Source organism: Sceloporus occidentalis, unplaced genomic scaffold (assembly GCF_023333645.1).
Source record: "Sceloporus occidentalis isolate IW3139 unplaced genomic scaffold, rSceOcc1.0.p SCAF_1, whole genome shotgun sequence".
In the NCBI taxonomy this organism is placed as follows: Eukaryota; Metazoa; Chordata; class Lepidosauria; order Squamata; family Phrynosomatidae; genus Sceloporus; species Sceloporus occidentalis.
This window is the reverse complement of record NW_028316981.1, coordinates 4,748,778-4,773,980: the sequence shown is the minus strand read 5'-3', so window position 1 is coordinate 4,773,980 and position 25,203 is coordinate 4,748,778. Positions and strand designations below refer to the sequence as shown.

The following is a 25,203-nucleotide window of genomic DNA, read 5'->3' as shown; positions in this document are numbered from 1 at the left end:
GAGACTATTACTTCCCTCAAGTTGGAAACCCTCTGTCTATTAATACAGGCTTAAATGGCATTTGCTTTCTTTGCTGCAGCATGACACTTGCTGGCTCATGGTCAATTTATGATCAATAATAACCCCAAGGTCCTTTTCACAGTACTGCTGAGCCATGTACCCCTCGTCTTATACACATGCTTTTAGTTCAAAAGCGTTTTGAAACCAGCCCCTCAAATAGTTTGATCCCATTGGAAAACTACTTTAAAGTCTGGACCAGTTTCACGCTCCTACCACCCACTGCTGCTGAAGCGAGTGTTTCAATGCAAACAGTTTAAAATCTCCCAGAATCACCATCATCTTTCTCTTTTGTTCAAGGTAAAGATATAAAAAATCACATCTTCTGTTCTCCCAAAATTCCCCTGGACGAATAGGCATATATGACTGAGGTTAGCTGGAAGGAACAGCCCTAGTTCTCAATGTTTTTGTACACATTTATCCAAACCAACAGGGATATAGCTACAGGGAGAGCCAGGTTAGGGTATTCCGTCCTCATAAAATGTTTATTTCTCAAATTTCTAGCACTGATGGTAGTGTAAAGCTTCACTTGGAGTATTTGCACATACAATTCAGGCATCCAAAGCAAAGGGTCAGGCAAAAATGATCAAGGGAAAGTGAACGCGTAGATGAGGAGAGTTCTAGAGGTGAGTGGTCTTTAACGTCTTGCCCTCTGCAATGCTAGAAGCTGGGAAACTGAAGGAAAAATGGGGGGGGGGGGGCAAGCATCACCAGGGTTGGCATCACCCGTATTGGCATCACTCATGGTTAATTATGTGTAACCCCATTGACTTACTCCTATACCACGCCATACAGAATCCTTAGTAATTTTTTTTGGTGCTGATTTTACTCATAAATTGTAATCCTTGTAGATCTCTGAATGTAATGGCAATAGTTGTGACATAAAACAAACTCATAAAGGGGCTATACAGACCACCCCTTTGGGGTGGTCTGCAGCTGCCCCTTTACTGGCCGGATTGGTGCCACGCCAACCGCAGGCAAGAGTACCTCTGCCCACTAATTGGCTGTGAAGAGTTCCCAGAAAGGACACACATAGCCCATCAATCTGCTGTTGTCATCCTGAGTCTCCAGCAGAAGTAATCCAGTAGAATTTAATGGATTACCATAATAGCAATAGCAAGTACATTTCTGTACCGCTTATCAGTGCACTTAAGCACTCCCTAAGCGGTTTACAATATGTAAGCTAATGTCCCCCAAGAAGCTGGATACTAATTTTAGCAATTTATGGAAGGATGCCAGGCTGAGTGGACCCTGGAGCCCGGCCTGGGATCGAACTCACAACCGTATGGTGAACAGCTGCAGTACAGGCATTTAACTACCGCGCCACCAGTGGATCGAAGAGGGTCTTGGCCTTTGTTGTCAAAAGTATGTGGGTAAAAACTGGCACATGTTAGAGAGATTATCCTACTGTGAAGGTGAGCTCTGGGCCTATAAATACTGTTGCCAGATCTCAGTGCCTGGTTTCTCTACTCTTGTCCTAAGCAGTGTTGCCAATCACCCTCGAAGGAAATTCCCTGATTGGCTTCCCGGAATGCTCCCAAATTTCCTGGAATGGGTCGGGGCAGGACTTCTGGGTCAGGGCACATCAAGGCACTATGGGAAGGCTAAAGGGGGAAGACTTCCAGGATAGGAGGAATGTTGGGAGGTTTTTTGGGGGCGGGAAAGTATTTTTGGCTGGTTTTTTTGGGCAGGAAGGTTGAATTTCCTTGAAGGCTGAATTTCCCATAATCTTCCTGGAAATTTAGCAATCCCAGAAATGACATGGAAAAAGTTTTAAAATCTCAATTTCTGGGGGGAAAAATCCCAAAATTGTCAACACTGGTCCTAAGAACAAGAGGGAGAAGTCTCAGGGTGAAAGGACTGTCTTTAAAGTACAGTCCGCCCTCCCCATACACGGCGGATCCGTTCTGGACCCCCCCCCCCCCCGCATATGGGAAAAAGAGCATATGCTCAAGCCCAATAGAAAATAATGGGGGGTGTGCTCGTGGTGGAACATGGGGCACATGGTGTGGGTATGCGCCCCATTACTTCTGCCAGGGCCTCCTTCCACGTAAGCGCAAAGCCACAGAAGGCAAGCCCGCTTATAGGGAGGGCCTACTGTATGATGTGTGTGTGTGTATGTATTTTCTCATTATTTGGACTTTTTCTTTAAAAGATGTATGAATAGCATATGCTGTGCAACCGTAACCAATGCTTAATGTGCTTATTGAGGTTGCTCACTATGGCCTCATGTGGAGTCATCCTTGGATTACAAGTTTTGGGCCTGAAATCTCAGGGTCTGGGATAGTTGTGTTAATTTTTCGTGTATAAAATAATGTTGTGGAAGTCTTAAAAGAAGAAGAAATAGAAAATAAAAGACTGAAGAAGAGGTACTACAATCAAACTAATTTTTAACACTGGCATTAACGTGTTGTCCTAGCTATTTGTTAGAATGACTTTTGCAATGACTGAATATATCTTGCAGTAGTACTAATGGTCATTATAGAATATCCTTAAAAGTAAAAATTTTGGAGGGATGAATAATAGATGTAATAATAGAAATATGAATGTGTAAAAAGAATAATTCTTTTATTAATAAAAAATAAAATAAAAATAAAATAAAAGAATGTTCTGGCAGTGTTGTTGAGATGCTTAAAAGTTATGTTTATGGCCTCAGCATGTCTGAATTCAGCCCTGTCTGCAAGTACAGCACCTTGCGATAGTTAAAAATATGTTGCTCTCTGTTTCTGTAATAAAAAGTTTGCCAAGTTGAACTGGTCCCTCGTGGCAAATGGCGCGGCTTTGTCAGCAAGTTTCTCCTCACCAAACATGTTTTCCTTCTGCATCGCACCTGGGCATCCAGCCAAGTTGAGCATCCAGGAGGGTTGCTGAGGTGACATTTCTTTCCCTTGTAATTATTAAAACTACGGTGATCTGTTTCTGTCTCTCTTCTCGGAAGCTGCAGGGTTTTCCCCAGCGCCATGAAATTAACAGTTAATTTGAGAACAGCCTGAGGCCACATAAATAACTATCCTGCGCAGCTGAGGGTTTTTTGGCCTGGGATTTCGGAGCTGCAGGAAATGTTGGGAAATTGCTTTGGTTCGGAAAGTATGGCAGGACTCCAGCTGTGTCACACAAACATTGAAGTCACAAGGGATACAACTTCAGCAGGCCCTTCCAGCACAATATGCCTGGCTCCAGCTGCTGCCTTATTCCAGTTTGTGTTGTGGCTTGCTGAAAAGCAAAACTTGGAAAAAAGTTCCCCCCTTTTTTTGTTCTGAGACCACAAATTCACGAGTAAACCACAGCTGCCCATATCTGAGACTTGCGGTTTTTAACAAAATATTCTGCTGAAAACAAAGTCCTATCGGTAATCACAGACTAGGATTCAGGCTAAACAATGTATTGAAGATGAGCAGAGATCCGGATGAAATAAATGAATTTAAATGAAACGTAACTGTCCTTATGCTTATATAGAGAGCCAATGTGGCATAGTCTGAGTGTTTGACTATGGAGCTTATCGCATGGGGGAAATCCTGTGCAAAAATAGGATTTAAAAGCTGAAAAAAACTGCAAAAGAGAGTAATAAATCTTGATAAGAAAACCCCATGATATGGTCTTAGGGTTGCCATAAATTGGAAATGACTTGAAGGCACACAACAATACAGTAGGCCCTTCCCTTACACGGGTAATCCATTCTGGATCCCCCGGCATAAGGGGAATTCTGCATATGCTTGCACCACATTGAAAACCATGGGGTGCATGTTTGTGGTGCTGCACAGGGCACGCACCACATTTGGCCCACATGGCATGGGTGCACTGTAATTTGTTTAGGACCCACATATATGTTCAAGGCATTAAAGCAAGGGTAGAAATGTTGCTGCCCAGTCCCACCAATAGCAAGTATCAAGTACATTTCGATACCGCTTATCAGTGCACTTAAGCACTCCCTAAGCAATTTACAATAAAGCTAATTGCCCCCAACAAGCTGGGTACTCATTGGAAGGATGCAAGGCTGAGTCAACCCTGAACCCCTGGCTGGTTTTGAACTCATTTGTGAGTGGCTTTAGTACAGGCATTTAACCATTGCGCCACCAGCACACTGGGTGACACCTTCCCATGCCATAGCTATAGTGGTGTTAAGCTGCATTATTTCTGCAGTGCAGATGCAGCCCCAAATCAATAGCATACCACATGCCTTTTCCCACTTCCTCGTTTGGTGGATGGGCTATTGAGACGTGTTGGCACCTGAGATAAAGAACAACATGGCATCCTTTCCCAAGTGCCAACTGGGCTAGTAGTTGAATCTTTTTTTCAACAATGGCAAGAGGAAAGTACTCTCCAGTGTACAAAGCAAGTGCAAAGCTATGTGGTACATGATTCTCACCTCCCAATATCTCTCAGCATCTGTTACTTGAGGCAGCTGCCTCACTTTGCCTAGTGGCAGGGCCAGATCTGTCTGGGTTTAGGTTTATTTTTATTTGTTGTTTGCTATATTTTATTATTTAAATGTCAATGTATATTAATATGTATTAAGTTTAATTATTTTTGTAGAATTTATGTCACAGGCAGATTTAATTTAATTTTATTTTTAACTGATCATATGTAAAGCGCTGTGTAAATATACAGCGCTTTATAAACCATAAGAAGAAGAAGAAGAAGAAGAAGAAGAAGAAGAAGAAAAAGAAGAAGAAGAAGAAGAAGAAGAAGAATATAAATAGGCAGATGGAGCCCCAAAGAAAACACAGCTTACCTGGAGGTTTAAAGGCCTTGAATTGGCTTAGCCTCAAAGGGTCAGGAAGGTCCGAAGGGACATTCTCAACAGAGTAAACAAATCAACAGCTAACATGGTTTAACAGCCAAGATAGTTTAATTTAAGTATAACTCCACAATGTTGACAGCAATAAGATACAAAAAAAAAAGAAAAAAGAGAGCACAAAAAATGTTCTCTTTCAAGGTATCAAGACATACACCAAATGACAGCATAATGAGATCCTCTCTTTTTTTTTAAATGCACCAAACTCTGGATTTCAAGACTCAAACCAAAGGTAAAATTAGGTTGCCTTGTAGAGTCTCATTGGTATGCACAATGCTCCCCAAGGAGGCACCTATCCTGACAGCTTGGGCTCAGATCCAAGGTGGGCAAAATGTCACCCACAAGTCATGTAGGGCCTCTACTACACACTTAAACAACTGAGGGTAAAATAAGTTTTAAAAGCATCTAGGGCAGTGATGGTGAACCTTTTAGAGGCCGAGTGCCCAAACTGTAACCCCAAACCCACTTATTTACTGCAAAGTGCCATATCCCTCTGGCTTTCTAGTAACAAACTCTGACAAACTCTGTGCTGGAGCGATGGCACATGTGCCCACAGAGAAGGCTCTGAGTGCCACCTCTGGCACGCGTGCCATAGGTTCGCCATCACTGATCTAGGGCTTCCTAAGGTCTGGGGGGGGTGTGTGAACAATTTCATATTTTGAGCCCCTTGGCCTGGAGGCTTCACCCTCCTCAAAACTGTAAACTTTCGGTCACTTTCTATTTGGAGAGAAGGTCCAAAAATGGGATTGTAGTGTGAAGGTCTTCTTTCTTTACCTAACTCCTCCTCAAATTAAATTAAATTAAAAAAAACAACACCCAAAAACATTTGAAGTATTTGCAGGGACTCGTGTGACCCTTGGCACTCTGGGTGGGAGGAGACACTTTCCCCCAAGACAACTGCAAATTGCCCACTTTTGAATGACAGTCACGGGTGGGCAAAGTTTTACCATAGGTCACTAGCCCAATTACTAGGGTCAAATTCTATGCTGTGTAAAACACAGGGGCCTAAAATTCTACCTCAGTTCTCACTAAATTATTGAAGCCAGTAATCAACTGGATTTACCTATGTAACAACTCAGTCTTCTACTATTGACTCAGTGGGCCTACTCTACTTGGAACTGACCGACAGGATTCCAACTACAGGCTGACATCTTGTTGGTGACTTACTTCTGCCGAAGGGCAGTATATGGGGACACATGTCTCAATTTGGAAATGACACAAAGAGCTATTCATTTGCCTTGTGCTCCGTTCTAAAACTTCCACTGCTCCACAGTTGTCAGTCCCTGGGAAGGACCCCAATGCTGTCACTTACTGGGTGGAGGAGGGAGGAAGTGATTCAGACCCATGAAGATAACTAGTTGAGGTCCTGGCAGAAGGAAAATGTGGGTGCACTCCTTGAAAACACACACTGGTGGGATACAGACCGGTGAAATGGCCGGCCTGCATACATACTAGGGTTGCCTCGGGGTGTTGCTTATATACTCCCCGCAACCCTAGTACGTACTCCGTACATCAAAATGGCAATGCCCTGTACACATGGGTGCCGCCATTTTGACGCGATGGATGCTTAGCGTCCACATGTCACAGCACGCTTGTGACATCACAAGTGCGCCATTTGTGCACTCAGGCTTTGCAAGCGCAACAAAAAAGAACCCGTTTTTAAGGGTTCTTTTTCCACCAGCGGGAAACTGCGGTTTATGTGCTGCAGCTTCCCACTGGTGGAAAAGGCGGCGGCAGCAGACCGCCCTTTTTGGGCAGTCTGTATCCCGCCACTTATTTCTTCCACCCATGACAGTACTGAGATCATTTGCATGATCTGAATCGCCTTCCCCAGCACCCTTCTTCATTGGTAAGCAATATTAGCAGGGACCCTTCCTGTGAGTTGACAATTGCCTGGCTATGGAAGATGTGCCTGTGGAGCTAGGCATTGATGCAGCATCTTAATTACAATGTGCAGCTAAAGATCAGCTTCCCCTCTCTCTAAACCAGCCTTTCTCAACCTTTTTACCCTGGAGTAACACCTTGAAATCATTTTCAGATCTCAGGGAAGCTCTGCTTAGAAACCTATTATATCTCCAGCTCAAAAGAAAGTTTATTCCCCCGCCCCCAATCATGACCTCTCACAGAACCCTTGGATTCCAGGGAACCTTGGTTGAGAAACCCAAGCTGAACTAAATGCACATAGCTGCAAACCAGTGTATGCAGTTGGAGTATGTTTCATTCCCACCTGCCCATCCCAAAATCTGCCCTTTTCTATATATTAATTCCTCCATACATTTTTTTTTTAAATGGAAATCCTTGTTGGTGCAAATGGAAGTTTGTTTTAATACCAATAAAGGAAAACCTTTTTAAAAGGGTTAACAACAAGCAATGGAGGGAAGGTTTAAATCTCCTGAAACTCCACTGGTCCTGATGAACATTTTAAAATGATCTTCAGCTGGATACTATGACCAGAAGCCTGTTGTTATCTTATGGATGTGTTAAGCTCCACTAAAGAAGCAGTGGGGCATTTTTATCTGATGTGGAATGGCGACAATCATTCAAGGCTGCAGAACTGAAGTTGCACATGCACTGCTTTTTTACATAGATAGGCACTGTGCATTGATGCCCACTGTACATATATTGGGTTACACATTTGGTGTCTTGGTTCAATTTCGTAATATTGGCATTCAGTGCAAGGGGTGCATTGTGCAATGAATGTGTAACTCCACATGTGATCACTTACACTATACAACCCCGGTGTAGGATTGGGACCTACTTGTTTTAATGTTGCATGTAACTTGACCCTGTGTAAGATTCTGGTTCTAGCTGATATTCATTGCTCAATTCAGCCATGCTGACAGCAGTTTCTGGTCCCTTGTGTGAATTACCTCTTGGTTATTACAATTTGCTTAGACAAATACACTCTACTCTAATTATTCACATGCTTTCTCTAGGGTTTTGAAATGAAGAGAAGACTTTAAACTGCCCATATTCTAGTCACTGAGATATTTTACTGGATTCCTCCTTCTTGTGTATTCTTTGATGTGAACTAAGGTGTCTGCTCTGATGGAAGCTTCTTCCGCACTCGGAGCACTTGTACGCCTTCTCGCGTGTGTGAATTCTTAGGTGAGAGTTGAGGTGTGTGCTCTGATTGAAGCTCTTTCCACACTCGGAACATTTATAGGGCTTCTCCTCTGTGTGAGTTCTTTGGTGTCTTTTAAGATGTGGGCTCTGGTTGAAGCTCTTTCCACATTCTAAACATTTATAAGGCTTCTCCCCTGTGTGAATCCTTTGGTGTACTTTAAGGATCCTACTATCGCTAAAGCCCTTTCCACACTCAGAGCATTTATAAGGCTTCTCCTCTGTGTGAGTTCTTTGATGCACATTAAGGCTTTTCCTAACACTGAAACTCTTTCCACACACTGAGCACTTATAGGGCTTCTCCTGGGTGTGAGTTCTTTGATGCATTTTCAGGCTTCTGCTGTCACTGAAGCTTTTCCCACATTCTGGGCATTTATACGGCTTCTCGCCTGTGTGAATTCTTTGATGAGATTTAAGGATCACACTTTGACTGAAACTCTTCCCACACTCAAGGCATTTGTAGGGCTTCTCCCCGCTATGGATTTTCTGATGTATTTTAAGGTTTCCGCTACTGCTGAAGCTCTTCCCACACTCAGTGCATTTATTTGGCTTTTCTCCCGTGTGAATTTTTTGATGCAGTTTAAGGATTATGCTTTGACTGAAGCTCTTTCCACAGTCCGAGCATTTATATGGCTTCTCCCCTGTGTGAACTCTTTGATGTCTTTTAAGGTGTGTGCTATGATTGAAACTCCTTCCACATTCTGAACACGTATAGGGCTTCTCCCCCGTGTGAATTCTCTGGTGTTTACTAAGATTTGAGCTCTGATTGAACAACTTTCCACAAACAGAACATTTATAGGGCTTCTCTCCAGTATGGATTCGTTGATGTGCTTTGAGTTCTGGGCTGCGACTAAAGGCTTTCCCACATTCTGGACATTTATATGGCTTCTCCCCAGTGTGAATTCTTTGATGTCTTTTAAGGCTTCTGCTATCACTGAAATTCTTTCCACACTCTGAGCACTCATAGGGCTTCTTGGCTGTGTGGACTCCTGAATGCAAGCTAAGGTCTGAGCTGTGATTAAACTGGATTCCACACTCTAAGAACTGACATGTTTTCTCTCCTGGGTGAATCCTTCGATGTTTAGTCAGGTATACTTGCTGACTGAAGCTCTTTCCACAATCGGAGCATATCAACAGTTTCTCCCCATCATGAATATTCTTTTTGTTTCCTTCACAACATTCCTCTGGCACTGTAATTTCATGGAAATCAATGCCCTCAAAAGCACTGTTCTCATCTTCAGTTTTCATTCTCTGTTGTGCAACCTCTTTATTATTTTCCCTCCCAGCACCTGAAAATAAATTTTTACAAAACTGATCAGTGAAGCACAGGTCCTCAAATCAAAGAATAAACCTAATCAATTCCTGGTTTTGGTGAGGAATCAAAGAGACAGGAAGCTGTAACTGAGCTCTGGCTTCTTTGCATGCATAAAATTAATACATTCAGTCCGTGGCAACTCTAAATAAATATACTTAAACAGCACACCTGGGAATAACTCCACCACCAACCATGGAGAGCCACTCTTTGTCCTAGTCAAAGTAGGTAACACCCAGAACAGTAATGGGTGGTGGGAATAACATAACCTATGAGCCACATGGGCCCCGTACTCATTTCCTCACTCCCCACCTGTGAGGAAAAAATGGAGGATTGGGGTAGAAAATGAAGAATTGATACTTTTGGAAGGTTCTAGGAGCAACAATTTCTTAAACAAGACACAGCCCCCATTGTAGTGAGCTGAGCCTCTGCCACTAGACAGATGGGTTTTGGAGTCTTTGTAAGATCACAGTCAAATGTTAAGAGTTGTCCAGAGGCATGAAAGAATTAACTTGTATTATTGGCCTTGCTGGATACATTTTGCATTCACTTTGCAGTTTGAGGCTGGGGGAAAACGGTGAAGGCCAAGAACAGCCAGAGGAGTGGATTTTTCTGTGTTCCTAACCTACTTGCATAGCTCTCTTTGCTACTGGGGTGGGGAGATGGGATCACACTTTCAAACTTTGATTTTCTTTGTTTGTTTCTGCACTGTACAGGCTGAGTATCCCTTATCTGAAATGCTTGGCACTGGAAGCATTCTGGATTTTGGAAATTTTTTTGGATTTTGGAATGCTTGTATTTGGATATACATAATGAGACGTAAAGAGGCTGGGAAGAGACTGAGGATATGTGAAATGGCAGAAAGTGTGGAACACCACCATTTCACAGATTCTCTCTCCAGCTGTGTTTCTTTCCAGCCTTACAAATTCAATACAGGCACTACACTATTTGTGTTTGTAGTTCAAAAGTTTTGGATTTTGGACAACTTTGGAATTTGGAATAGGGATACTCAACCTATGTAACCTTCGAGTCTTCCATTGGCCTCAGCCACTCAACTCAAGTGCCCTAGATGCCAGGAGATAGGGATTTTCTAGGGATTTGATTGTCGGCTGAAAGACCAGGTCTGACCAAAATTTGTTTGGGGACCCAATTTTACTTTGGCTGTGAAGGGTGCCGATGCCAATCAGTTAAACTGCAGCTTCTTTGCTGTGTATCATCTGCACCATAATTTGCCACAAATAAAGCTTATGCTGTAGCAGTAAAGTGTGACAGTGCCTGGCACCAAAAGAAGCCCAGGAGAAGCCTGGAATTATGTACAGTTCTTGAAGGAAACACTCACCATTGCCTTTTAATACTTCTTTTTCAAGTCAAGACAAATGACACTTTTCCCAATTGATGCTGTTCCTCCAGCTAGTTCCTGTTTTGACACTTGACCAAAATAACAGGAATGGGGAAGAGAGGGTGAGGAAAAAATGGGTGACATTTTGGTCTAATCTGAACTGCAGAAATATTGCAGATTGACTTTAACTGCCATGGCTCAATGGAATCTAGGGATTTGTAGTTTGTTATGACAACAGAGCTCTTTGACAGAGGAAGTTAAATCTCTTAAAGCTACAAATAGCAGCATTTAATAATAATTATTATTATTTATACCCCGCTCTTCACCCAAAAGGCTATCAGAGCGGCTTACAGTTTGTTAATTAGACATTTCCCTGCCCTCAGGCTTACAATCTAAAAAAGGAGAAGGGAATGGCAGTAAGGAAGGGGAAAAGTCCAGCAGATCTGCTCTCCCTCAGAGGTCTGTTGGAGCTGGGTTGCCTTCCTCTCCCTCAAGATGGTGGATAGAGGGATGGAGTCAGATGCCTTCTGGGAGGGTTCAGTTTCTTTAGGGAAGGCTTGATGATGTTGGGCCTACCTTCTCTCTCCCTCAGAGGCCAGGATGGAGTCAAATGCCTTCTGGGAGGGTTCAGTTTATTTAGGGAAGGCCTGATGATGTTGGGCCTACCTTCTCTCTCCCTCAGAGGCCAGGATGGAGTCAAATGCCTTTTGGAGCCATGGCAGTTAAAACAATGACAACCCACACTTTTTCTGCAGTGCAAATTATACCTTTACAAAAAGTCTGTCAGGAGAACTTAGGCCTGGGCATATTTGACAGAGGAACCCATCACACTTCCCCATTTACCTGCTAATTTCTCGCCTTCCTCAGAACCTTTCACAAATTGATCATCCTCTTCTTCATGCCAGCAGCTGAAGTCTGATTTGGAATCTGGAAGTTCTTCTAAGAAGAATGGAAAAGGGGGAGAAAATTATTACAGATTGAGTCTACCTAATTCAAAATGCTTGGGACCTGATGTTTTTTGGATTTTTGAATATTTGGATATATGTAATGAGATATCTTTGAGATGGGACCCAAGTCTAAAAGTGAAATTCATTAATGTTCTGTAAACATCTGATACACATAGCCTGAATACATAATATAAAGTTTCTGTACGTTGAACCATCAGAAAGCAAAAGCGTCACTATCTCAGTCACGTGGACAATTTTGGATTTTGGGGGATTTCACAATTCCGGAAAAGTGAGACTCAATCCGTACCAACTATAGCAAACATTTAGATGTCCAAAAGCAGTCTGTCTTGTCCTTGCCAAAAAACATTAGGAATAATGCGAAGGGTCACAAGTTACTGCTCAGCACACAGATCTTTCATCTGCCTAAAGAATGATGGCTGCCATGTTATCAAATCATGCTAAAAATGCAAGCCTGGAGAAGATACCAACACTGTTTTTCATGGCCACATCATAGGAAGAGGCTGTCTAGAATATCCTGCTTTCTCCAAAGGTGAACCAATAGCCTCCTTCCAACATCCAAGTCTGAAGCCAGGAATTCTTTTTAAAAACCCATCAGTCACAAAGTATGAAGATACTTTACAACCCTTTCAGTACAGAGGATGTGGGTGTTATACCATGAGAGCTTTATTGTCTTATTTTGACTTAAATAATAGAGTATCTCAGAAACGGATTCAACAGTTTTGTCTCCAATGGCATACTATAATGGAGGGTCAATCTGATCTTGCTGAATTGTGGGAAATTCAGGACAGATATGTACTTCTTCCTATAGTGCCTAGTTAAAAAATAGAATTTGCTACTATGAGCATTGTGCTCAGAAATGAACTAGTAGCCAATGAAGCTCTTTCAGCTGGTGAGTTATATCCATCACCTAGTTAGCAGTCTGGCCCCAGCATTTCTGGAGCCACTAGTTTCCAAAGGTAACACCATGTAGAGTGCATTGCCGTAATCCAAACAGGAGAATACCGTACAGGATATCAGTGCTTACTAGCCATGATGGCTACATATTTCCTCTGATACCAGAGGCAGGATGAGAGAGAAGGTTTTAATGCCTTCACATCCTGCTTTTGGCCCGACTGTAGGCATTTGATTCACTACAGATGCTGGCCTAAGCTACTGCCACACTGCAGAAATAAAGCAGTTTTTACACCACTTGGACTTCCATGGCTGAATGCTATGGAAGCCAACACATTTTAAAAACAGCTGGAACAGTGGCACAACAGAGGATTAACTAGAGGGCATGAATAGGGCTGCCATATGCCAGTCCCTCAAATCTAGGCATCTAATTTGCAAATTCAACACATTAATCATTGCACTTTTTCTACCACTATGTTTCAGCCTCAGTACCAGTACCAAGCTAACAGCAATTTGGTTCTTCTTTCCCCCCCAGAGGTTGTGAAGAGACAGAGGCTTCCGACCATCTTCAGAGAGTAAGGGATTCCCTTTACTCTCTTGAGGCTGTTTGGAAGTGAGGTTCCATTGTGCTGCCTAGCCTTATGCTCAAGCTGCTGACATAGTCACTACACAACACAGTATCTCCTTTCCTTTTCCACCTTCTGGGCCTGTCAGGGGATTGGGCAGGGGGAGAATAAGGTGGCAATGCCATGCATGTGCAGCAGCAACCAGAGCCTGCAGAGTGGGAATAAGCTCCCATCAGTGCCAGTCTTCTTGCACAGTTTCCTGCTTCATTGCCACTGCAGCATTTTAACCTACTCACTGGTCTGCAATGAAGGAGAAATCTGGGATTTACTGCTTCAACTGGTGCAGCTAGCCAGAATTTTTTTTTAGTTTCATCAGTCTGGGATTTTCCAGGTCTTCCGGGACAAATGGCAACCCTAGCCATGAAACAAATGCAGAGAGGGACTGGAAATGGAGTTATGGAGCCCTGATGGCACAGTGGCTAAATGCCAGTACTGCAGCCAGTATTGGAGCCACAAGGTTGTGAGTTCGATCCCAAAGCTCTGGGGTTGAGTCAGCCTTGCATCCTTCTGTAGGTTGCTAAAATGAGTATCCAGCTTGTTGGGGGCAATTAGCTTACAAGTTGTATACTGTTTAGAGACTATGAGTTCTGTATGAAGTGGTATAGAAATATAAATGCTATTGCTATTATGGGTTCAGTTTTGTGAGCTATTTAGCTTTGCTGTCAGAGAGTTCTGATGGCCCTCCAAACTACAAATCCAAGAATTCCACAGCATTGAGCCATGGAAGTTAAAGTAGTGTCAAATGGCTTCAGTTCGGCAGTGTGCAGCAGCCCCAGATGTCCATAAGGGGATTTAAAAAAAAATCTAAATCAGAGAAGAAGCATTACCTAGAGAGGACAGATTTCCACAGCTCCACAGATCTCCTCTGTGATTTACTTCTCTTGACTGCCACTGCCTGGCTCTAAGGGCACCCAGTCCTCCTCGGTGAAATGCAGTGAAATGCACAGCCATCTCCTCAAAGGTTTCTAGACCCTGAAATAAGGTGGAAACATTCTATGTTAGCAGGTTGTGAACCAATTCTTCCCTAAGACAGAGGCAGCTGGAAGTTCACCAAAGCTTTGCCAGCCGTGTTCAACAGCCCTTCAAGTGGGCCATTTTCACAGGCCAGAATACAAAAACACCAAATCGCCTTCAGTCTCAGGGAGACACTCACAGGAAAGAGACACCCAGGCTGTTCCCATATGAGGTACCCAACAATCTCTAGTCATACCTGATCTGTTTTCACAGAAACTGTGTCAATATCTCCACAAAGTGAAGGTGATCTAGATGGAACCCCTGGCATCATTCTGCTGTCTTGGGGCATCCTTCTGTTTCCTGCGAGAAGACAAAGAAGGTGGGAAAGAGGGTTGCTACATCTCAAGCCATCTATCCTGACTCTCCAGGTTTCATGGGTTACCTTCATTCTGGTGGCGTCAGGGGAAGGTGTGTGAAATTCTCTTGACTGGGAGAGCTTTCTACCAATCACATACCTGGATTTTGGTATCCATAAGGGGCCCTAGAACCAAAGGCCAATGGATACCACTGGAAGCCCTGCTGGCGCAGTGGTTAAGTGCTTGTACTGCAGCCACTTACTCGCAAATCGCAAGGTTGTGAGTTCAATACTCAAGCTCGGCTCAGACTTGCATCCTTCCGAGATTGCTAAAATGAGTACCCAGCTTGTTGGAGGCAATTAGCTCACACATTGTAAACTGCTTAGGGAGTGCTTAAGTGCACTGATAAGCAGTATAGAAATGTACTTGCTACTTGCTACCAAAGGCCCACTATATTTGAGATACAAATATTTTGAGAAAAAGCTGCTTTCTAAATGTTAAGAGAGGCTGGAGAGAATAACCACCTCTGAAAGAGACTCAAGAAGAACAATACAGAGCAGTCCGTGGATTTCAGGCCCATTTGCGGAAGGAGATGATGGGCAAATATGCCTTTCTATCTTCCTTACCTACAGAGGTGGAAGCTCCACTGATCTCCTGCCCAACCTGCCTTGACAGCAGTTTCCATGTGATGTCTTTTGGAGACTCCTCTGCATCTGAGAAATTGGTGGTTGCTCTTGACAGCTCCTGGAACAGAAAGAAGGATCTCAGGAAACAGAAAAATTAGGATAGGAAAGAAATAGGGCAAACAAACGGCACTAACAACGCTTCTCAATATAGAATCATAGAATTGCAGAGTTGGAAGAGACCACAAGGGCTATCCAGTCCAATCCCGTCATGCAGGAACTCTCAGTCAAAGCATATCCGACAGATGGCCATCTAGCCTCTGTTTAAAGACTTCCAAGGAGGGAGATTCCACCATTCTCCGAGGGAGTGTGTTCCACTGTCAAACAGCTCTTACTGTCAGGAAGTTCCTCCTAATGTCAAGGTGGAATCTCTTTTCCTGTAGTTTGCATCCATTGTTCCGGGTCCTGTTCTCTGGAGCAGCAGAAAACAAGCTTGCGCCCTCCTCAATGTACTTGAACCCCTGTCTCTTTACTGGCAGTGATATTTCTTCATCAGTGAAACGGACTACCTTGGAAGGCGGCAGATTCTCCACTGGAGGTCCTGAAACATAAGTCCAATCCACAATGCAGAAACAATCCAGTCTGACACCACTTTAATGGCCCTGGCTCAGGGCTAGGGAATACTGGTATTTGTTGTGGTCCCAGAGCTCTCTGATAGAGGCGGCTAAATTTCTCACAAAACTACAGTTCCCAGAATTCCCTAGTATTGAGCCAGGGCAGTTAAAGCGGTCTCAAACTGGATTATTTCTGCACTGTGTTTTGGCACATAGATGGATGGTTATCTACTTCAGATATGTTAGCTTGAGATTTAAAGGAGTTTGGTGGACATCTATGGCAGGTTCACGGACCACTTTCTGGGGTGGTCAAGTGCTTGAGGGATGAGCCCCTTATTTTTTTTTAAGTTGTAGTTTTGTGCCTTCAAGGCATTTCCAACTTAAGGCAGCCCTAAGGCAAACCTAGCATGGAAGCTTCTTGGTAAGTTTAGTCCAGAGGGGGGTTGCCATGGCCTTTGGAGCTGAGAGAATGAGACTTGCTGAAGGTCGTCCCTGGTCAAACAGGGATTTGAACACTGGTATTCTGGAGTCTTAGTTCAACACTCAGACCTCTATAGCATGTTAGCTCTTTACACACTACAAAACACCAGGCCTCAAACTACAAACCAGGCCCCACATTATGAATTAATAACCTTGAAACTAAGCTCCAAACTACCCACACTACTAGACCTCACACCACAAAGTTTGTTCTTATGTCCCTTCAAGTCAGCTCTGACACATGGCAACTGTATCATTTGGGGGGCGGGACAAAATTTATTTAGAGGGTGTTTGCCATTGCCTTCCTCTGAGGCTGAGAATTGTGACTTATCCATGGTCACCAATGGGGTTTCCATGACTGAGTAGGGATGTGAACACTGGTCTTGTGGAGTCCTAGTACTACACTCAGATCGCTACGCTATAGTGTCTTTTGGTTGTTTGTTGATGTTGTTATTTATTATTATTTTAAGTTCTTATTTTGTATTTTACAAAAAAGCAAGTACAAGCAGCCCCTCTTTTTCACAGATTCTTTATCCTCTGGTCCAAGCACCTACAACCTGAAAATATTAATATTTTATACCTATATAACTTCAAAAAGTGAACCTTGATTTTGCCATTTTATAGAAGGGAAACTATTTTATTATCCATTGTATTTAATGGGACTTGAACATCCACACATTTTGGTATCTACGAGGAGGCTCTTGAAGCAAACCTCAGTGGATTCCTAGAGCCTACTATACATATGACTAAAATCACCTACATCTAATTCTGTGTGTTATGTGCCTTGAAGTTACCTGTCAACTTATGGGATTCCCCCTGAATTTCAAAGGGTTTCCTTTCTTGGCTCGATAAGTAATCTTTCACTTCTTTTTAATAAACTGAATTTTGTATTACACATTTGTTCCTCTGAGAGCGCTACTCTAGTATTAATGGTCTAGATGAGCCTGCGGTGGCAGCAGTGTTTCAAGGGTGGTGGGGTTATATAAATAATGTCTCAGAAAGGAACCACATGGACATCAGAAAAAACTCCTCCATTAGGTGCTGTAGTGGTGAGACATGTGGAGGTCTGCACAATTGGTGGCAGAGGTAGGATTGGTGGTCAGCCCTAGCAAAGACCATTCCGCAAACTGGAACTATGAAAGGAAACCCTCTCACCTGGGAATCTTCTTTCTTTCTGTCCTTTGACCGATCGAGGAGGAAACCTTCTGCCAAGGCTACTGCCTGGGAACTCGTCTCTGGCACACACCCTCTGACCCAGTTCTCCATCTCTGGCGGCAAGACAGCCAGGAACTGCTCCAGGATCACCAGGTCCAGGATCTGAGACTTGGTGTGCTTCTCTGGCTTCAGCCACTCAGAGCAAAGATCGCGGAGTTGGCTGCAAACCTCACGGGGCCCCTCAGCCTCCTGGTAGCCAAACTCCCGGAAGCGTTGGCGCTGGACATCAGAGCTTGGGTTGTCTTCACCCAGGACCTTCTGCACTCTTTCCCCCCAGATATCCCCACTCTTCCCCATCCAGATGGGGCAGGGACCTTTCCCTGTTTCTGGGTCAGCCAAGGTTTGCTCTGCCATCTTGGCTCTCTGCTGAAGCTCTGCCTCCCAAAGGGCCTGGAGGACCTCCTTGCTTGGTGCCCACTTACTTTCCTGAGTCAAGGACGGGCTCCGTTTTGGGTGAGAGGGAGGCCACATCTTCCAAAGGGCTGGAGTCTTTACAGGTGCAAGGATAACGCTGGCTCAAGCAGCACAGCTCTCTGGAAGAAGCTCTCAGGGATTCCAGCCTGTAACCACAGCTTCTCCCTGCAAGGAAAGACAAGCAGACATCTTGTGACTCATAGAATCATAGAGTTGGAAGAGACCCCAAGGGCCATCCAGTCCAACCCCTTTCTGCCATGCAGGAACTCACAATTAAAGCATCCCTAACAGATGGCCATCCGGCATCTGTTTAAAGACCTCCAGGGAAGGAGACTCCACCACTCTCCATGGCAATGCAGTCCACTGTTGAAAAGCTCTAACTAGAGATTCTTCCTCATGTTGAGGTGGAATCTCTTTTCCTGGAGCTTGCATCCATTGTTCCATATTCTAATCTGTGGAGTAGCAGAAAACAAGCTTGTTCCATCCTCAATATGACATCCCTTCAAAGACTTAAACAGGGCTAACATATCACCTCTTCACCGTCTCTTATCCAGGCTAAACATACCCAACTCCCTAAGTCTCTCCTCATAAGGCTTCGTTTCCAGGCTTTTCACTATTTTGATGGCCCTCCTTTGGACACCCTTAAATTTGTCAACATCCTTTCTGAACTGTGATGCCCAGTACTGCACCCAGTACTCCAGGTGAAGCCTGACCAAAGCAGAACAGAGTGGCACTATTACTTGCCTTGATCTAGGCGCTATACTTCTATTGATGTAGCCTAAAATTGCATTGGCCTTTTTAGCTGTTGTATCATAATGTTGACTCAAGGGATTCCAGTGATGGCAAGCAAAGAAGAATGAAGTGTGTGTGTATGTGTGTGTGTGTGTGGGGGGGGTGCTTCTCCTAAACAGCCACAGACCCAGACTTGCAAAATTATGGAGACTCTTTAGCACAGCTCCAGTGTCACAGTGCAGTTGGCCCTCCGCATTTGTTGGAGCTAGGGGCACAAGAGCCCTAAAAAGCCACTATGTTTTTACCTGAAAGAACACCTCTCTAGGAATCTCTAGGTCATCCACTGCAACTCTATAGTCAACGTCTACCAGAAGCTGACCAGAGAATCACCCTGGAGGACCTACAAATAGCTAGAACAATGTTTTCTCTACTAACCTCTATGTCCTCCAGCACAACTCTATGGTCAATTTCCAACAGAGTTGCACTGGAGGACCTAGAATTTCCTAGAGAGAATGTATTCATAAAAACCGTGAATAATAAAATCCGCAAAAATCACAGCCGCCAATGTGGAGGGCCGACTGCAGTAAAAAGCATACAAAATTAAGATTAAAGCACTGTTAAAATCACAGTTAAATTAGAATTAGAATTTAAAAAATGCAATTGCTTTAAAACAAAGATTAAAAATAGTCCAGCACCACAAAAAGCCCTTCTCTCATTAAACATCCATTCCTTCGAAAAGGAAGATCTTACGCTGCCACTAAAAGGATGAAGAAAAAGCCACCTGAGCTTCCAAAGTGTGGGAGCAGCCACCAAGAAAACCTTCTTCTGTTTTCCCTCCAACCTCTGTCTGTGAAGGCAGTGGGACAGAGAGAAGGGCCTCCCTTGAAGATCTTAAAGCTTGGACAGACTTCCAAGTAGTTTTTGACTTATGGCAACCCCAAGGCAAACTATCACAGAGTTTCATTGGCAAGTCTCTTCAGAGTTGGTTTCTCATTGCTATCCTCTGAGGCCGAGTGTGACTCGTCCAAGATTACCCAGTGGGTTTACACAGCTCATCTGGGATTCGAATCCTGGTCTCCAGAGTCATAGTGCAACGCTCAAGCCACTTGGGCATGCTGGCTGTAGTTCACCTTAAATATGTAAACATGTAAATAAGGAAACATGGCTACCATGTCACCTATTAACCTTCTCCTCCCCCAGGCTATGTGCCAAAACACACTGCAGAAATAATTCAGTTTGAGACCCATTTAACTGTCCTGGTTCAATGCCAGAGAATTCAGGGAACTGTAGTTTTGTGAGATATTTAGCCTTCTCTGTCAGAGAGCTCTGGTGCCACAACACTACAGTTGAAGGCCAGGGTGGTGTAGTGGTTTGAGTTTTGGACTAGCAAACTGGGAAACCTGAGTTCGAACCCCGGCACAGCCATGGAAACCCACTGGGTGACCCTGGGCAAGTCACACTCTCTCAGCCTCAAAGGATGGCTGTGGCAACCCCCCTCTGAACAAAACTAGTCAAGATGAGGGATAGCCACAGAGTCATCATGTGTCAGAAACAATGGAAGCAGAGGAGAACAAAAGGAGGAAAGTGGGAGGAAGAGGAAGGGAAACTGACATTTTGACAGCAGCTAAAAAGCAAGAGGACAGAGGATTAATGAGTTTAATGATTAAGAATATGGCATTGAAGCTGGGTATGTTTAGCCTGGAGAAGAGATGGTTAAGGGGTCATATGATAGCCCTGTTTAAGTACCTGAGGGGGTGTCATGTTGATCAGGGAGCAAGCTTCTTTTCTGTTGCTCCAGAGAAAAGGAATGGATGTAAGCTACAGGGAAAGATATTCCTCCTCAACATTAGGAGGAACTTCCTGAGAGTAAGAGCTGTTTGACAGTGGAATTCACTTCTTTGTGGTGTGGTGGTGTCTCTTTCTTTGGAGGCTGTTTTTAAACAGAGGCTGGATGGCCATCTGTCAGGGATGCTTTGATTGAGAGTTCCTGCATGGCAGAATGGGGCTGGACTGGATAGCCCTTGTGGTCTCTTCCAACTCTAGGATTCTGTGGTTGAGACACCTCCAAGCCTCCTTCTGTGATCTATCATCTCCTAATGGGGATATGCTGGAAGGGTGGGGGGAACCCATATACCCAATTCCATGGGGGGGGTGTCTGGGAGGGATGTGAGGTGTCTGCCTCCCCTCTGTCCAGGTCCAGCTGACCCCCCTTTTGTCCCTGGCTGCATCCCACCCAGCCTTTCCTTCCACTCCCATCCCTGGGGATCCATGCACCCCAATACTCTTTGAACTCACTCACTCACCAGACCTTCTTGTTTAATGTTTGCAGGATGCTGCTCTCCCAGGGGAGGGGAAGATGGCAGCCCTCTTTGGCTGGAGGTGGGGAGGGGGTGGCAGGGGAGAAGGGACAGGAAGTGAGCTCCTCAGGGCCCCTCTAGGCATTTTGGACTCTCTCATCTTAACCCTTGGGATGGATTTTCTATTGCTTTCTCATTCTTTTTTCCTCCTTCCTGCAAGAAGCCTCCCTCTTCCTCCGCCTTGACTTGAAAAAGCATGCTGTTGTTGATACAGATAGCCTTGTTGATTATATAGCCAATGGAAAACTAAAACTGTAATATGAGAGTGAAGGATTACAATTAAACAAAGGGAGGAAGCTTGAAAATATGGAATTGGTGTACTACTATTGAACAGTTTGAGACAGGAGGTTAATTAAATATTTAGTAGGAATGACCAAAGAGGAACAAAGAAGGAAGTCAGAATGAATGGATTAAAAGAGAGAGAGAATGAAGGGAAGAGTAGGTATTACAAGAGTGAAGGTTGTAGTATGTTGGAAGAGTAGGAGGAAGAATGAAGACGGATGTACACTCGTCCCTCCACATTTGCGGCTTTGACTTTTGCGGATTTGATTATTCACAGTTTTGATTAATATGTTCTCTCTAGGAATATCTAAAAGTTGCGCTGAAAGACCTAGAGATTCCTAGAGAGTACACTCCACTGGGCATTTGTAGCTCCTCCAGAGCAATTCTGTGGTCAGTGTCTGGCAGATGTTGACCACAGAGTTGCACTGGAGGACCTAGAGATCCCTAGAGAGGTGTTCTCTTAGGAAAAGAATAGTGTTTTTGTTATTTGCATTTTCCCCACATTCACGGAGGTCCTGTGCCTCTAATCCCAGCAACTGTGGAAGGACAAGTGTTAGACTGGATCACTTTGAGTTTGTAAATACCGATGAAGTGGACAAGCTTCTAGAGAAGGTAAGGAGGACAACGTGCCCCCTCAATCCTTGCCCATCATGGCTGACTGTTCAGGGTGGAGATGCATTAAGAACACTATTATAATCCATAATTAATGCATCCAAATTAAAACAAACAGTGGTTAAACTGCTCTTTAAAAAACCCTCCCCAGACCCCCTGGTGAGAAATAATCATAGACCGGTCTCCCTTTAAAGTGATTGAGAAGGCAGTTGCCCTCCAACTCCAAGCTGTCTTGGATGAAGCCGATTATCTAGACCCATTTCAAACTGGCTTCAGGGCGGGATACGGAGTAGAGACTGCCATGGTCGCCTTAGTTGATGATCTCCATCTGGGCATCGACAGGGGAAGTGTGGCCCTGTTGGTGCTCTTGGACATCTCAGCGGCCTTCGATACCATCGACCATGGTATCCTTCTGGAGCGCCTAAGGGAGTTCGACTCCATTGCTACCTCTCGGGCAGATTACAGATGGTGAGGCTGGGGGACAGCTGCTTTTCTAAAAGAGAGCTGACAACTGGCGTCCCTCAGGGCGCCATCCTGTCTCCCATGCTGTTCAACATTTACATGAAGCCGCTGGGTGAGGCGTTACTAAAGATGGCATCTCTCCTCTGAATGCTTGCCTGGAGTCAGAAATGGACTGGATGAGGGGCAACAAGCTCAAATTGAATCCAGAGAAAATGAAGGTACTCATAACAGGTACCCTAGGTCCGGGGAAGGAAATTTGTCAATCTGTCCTGGACGGGGTCACACTTCCCCTAAAGGATGAAGTTCACACTTTGAAAGTACTCCTGGACTCATTGCTACAATTGTCAACTCAAGTGGATGCGAAAGCCAGGAGTGCTTGGTACCAACTTCAATTGATATGCCAACTGTATCACTACCTGGACCGAAAGGACCTTGAAGCAGTGGTACATTCTCTGGTAATCTCTCATCTTCATATCTGTAATGCGCTCTACATGGGGCTACCCTTGTACCAAGTTCAGAAGCTTCAATTAGTACAAACTATGACAGCTAGACTGGTCACCGGTTCTTCAAGGTTTGACCATATAACACCAGTCATGAAAGACCTTCATTGGCTACCGATTAGCTTCCAGGCGCAATACAAGGTGTTGGTTATTACACAATACAGTGAGCCCTTAGTATCATTGTGTTTTGGTTCCAGGACTCGATCTGTGGATACCAAAATCTGTGGATGTTCAAGTCCCATTACATATGTCAGTGTAGTAAAATGGCTGAGAGCCAGTGTGGCATAGTGGTTTGATTGTATTGGACTACAACTCTGGAGACCAGGGTTCAAATCCCAGCTTGGCCATGAAACCCACTGGGTGACCTCGGCCAAGTCCCATTGCCTCAGGGGAAGGCAATGGCAAACCTCCTCTGAACAAATCTTGCCAAGAAAACCCCATGATAGGGTTGAAAATAACTTGAAGGCACACAACAAGTAAAATGGTGTCCCTCATACAACAAAAGAACATAAGGACAGGTTGCTTACCTGTAACTGTGTTTCTTCGAGTGGTCATCTGCGAATTCACACGAGTATTCCTGTGCAGGCGCAGAGTAAACCCATTTGTGTGATTCGCAGAGACCACAAAGAAGAAACAAGTTTCACTTTTGGAATTTTTGTGGAGTGGAATATTTTGAAGTCACGGAGGGTTGGATCTGTGGATACAAAGGATCGACTGCATTCCAGGTGAGAAATGAACAAAGATAAATAGAATGATAAGTTATTTTATGTTGCCATAGATTCAGATCTAAAGCAAGGGGTGAATGGAGACCATGCATGGGGAATAGATCCTTCTTTTAGAGAACTAGAAACTTGGGGTGAGGAGGCAGGAATCTTAAAAATAATATTGGCTTTCTTTTTTAGAAAGTGGCGGTCGCAGATGAAGGATGGTAGAAACTGACTGTTGACATTTTACACATGCTTACATACAGTATGTCTCTGTCTAAGGTATGAGATCTGCTATATGTATTTCAGATTTATGACCAGAACCTGTAATGGGTTTTTTTTGGCAGGGTTTGTACAATGGGGGTTTTCTATTGCCTTCTTGAGGATGAGAGATAGTGACTTCTCCAAGGTCACCCAGTGGGTTTCCAATGTCAAGGGGGAACTTGAACCCTGTTTGCCTAGTCCTACTGCAGTACTCAAACTATCATGATGGCTCTCTAGACTAACTATATAAAGCTATGTAAGAAGAGCAGTTGGTGTAGCATTGGAGCTGTGAGACTCAGCTACATATATGGAAATCAAATTTTGCCCTGCCAAGAAATCAAATGGACGGCTGAGTTGCTGTTCTCTCCCAATTTCTCAAAACTAAAACAGGTACGTTCCAAAACGTATCTGAATGCTACCAGCCAGTGAAGGGGAAGGTAGTGCCAGGAGCAGACATCTATGAAATTTGATGAAGAAAAAATTGGCAAAAGATACCTATAAAATAATCGCTTCCAGATGAAGATGACCTATTGTTTGGGCCCAACGCCAACAATTAAATCCAAGTGAAATAGCTGTATACAGTGGTGGTGTTGCAGGTGGAAAATACAGTACAACCCCCTATTTGCAGGACCGGTACATGCAGTTCCACTTACCTGCAAATAAATAAAATTAAAAAAATATCTCAGGCATTTTCTGGTACCTTCAATGCAATTCTGTGGTATACTTCCATTGGAAGTTGATCACAGAGTTGTGCTGGAGGACACAGAAATGTCTAGAGATGTTCTCTTTAGGAATCTCTAGGTTATCCCGTGTGTCTTTATGGTCAACTTCTATTCGAAGTCATTCATTTCAATAGGGTTTGCTATTATCCATGGTTTCATTTTTCCATGGTAAGTCTATGAATGTATGCTCCATGGATATGGGGCAGGGACATAAAGGTAAAGGTTTCTCCTTTGGCAGGGTTGCCAAACTGTAGGGGGTGGTGCTCATCTCCATTACTAAGCCAAGGGAGCCAGAGTTGTCAAAGATGACTCCATGGTCACGTGGCCAGCATGACTGCATGGAATGCTGTTACCTTCCCACTGAAGTCCTACCTATTTCTCTAGTTGTACTTTTACATGCTTTTGAACTGCTAGGTGGGCAGAAGCTGGGACTAGTGATAGGAGCTCACTCCATCAGGCGGTGCTTGGGTATCAAATTGCTGACCTGCTGATCTTGCAATTGTTAGAGTCAGCATCTTAACTGTTGCGCCACTGTGTCCCTGTAGGGGCCATACTGTACACTAAATAAGAAAGTGCTGAGAAAAATGGGAAAGAGCAATATGCCTATGGTATAGAACACACCTAGAACATTGTAAGATAGGGTGAATCGCAGCCAAGGGCCAACCTCCCCAACCCTCTCAGTGGGTCACCTGTTGCAGCATGTTTTCCTTTCTGAGGATTCTAGGTGCTTGTGGGAATATTTGTGGTTGTTTTCACACATTTGATGGACTTTCTGTGTATTTTGGGGGCCAAAAATTGCCACAT

General features: G+C 44.1%; 1 protein-coding gene across 1 annotated transcript; it reads right to left on the bottom strand.

Annotated features, from left to right (window-relative positions):
• Nucleotides 1-4,887: 4,887 nt before the first annotated feature.
• On the bottom strand, nucleotides 4,888-20,868 carry LOC149320442 (uncharacterized). The gene is made up of 7 exons (XM_089500771.1): nucleotides 20,800-20,868; nucleotides 17,291-17,929; nucleotides 15,048-15,165; nucleotides 14,322-14,425; nucleotides 13,939-14,083; nucleotides 11,470-11,565; nucleotides 4,888-9,264 (listed from the first exon to the last, which is right to left on the bottom strand). The coding sequence occupies exons 2-7, from the start codon at nucleotides 17,819-17,821 to the stop codon at nucleotides 7,832-7,834; spliced, it is 2,427 nt and encodes an 808-aa protein (XP_089356897.1). The 5' UTR covers nucleotides 17,822-17,929; nucleotides 20,800-20,868; the 3' UTR covers nucleotides 4,888-7,831.
• Between the last annotated feature and the right edge of the window lie 4,335 nt (nucleotides 20,869-25,203).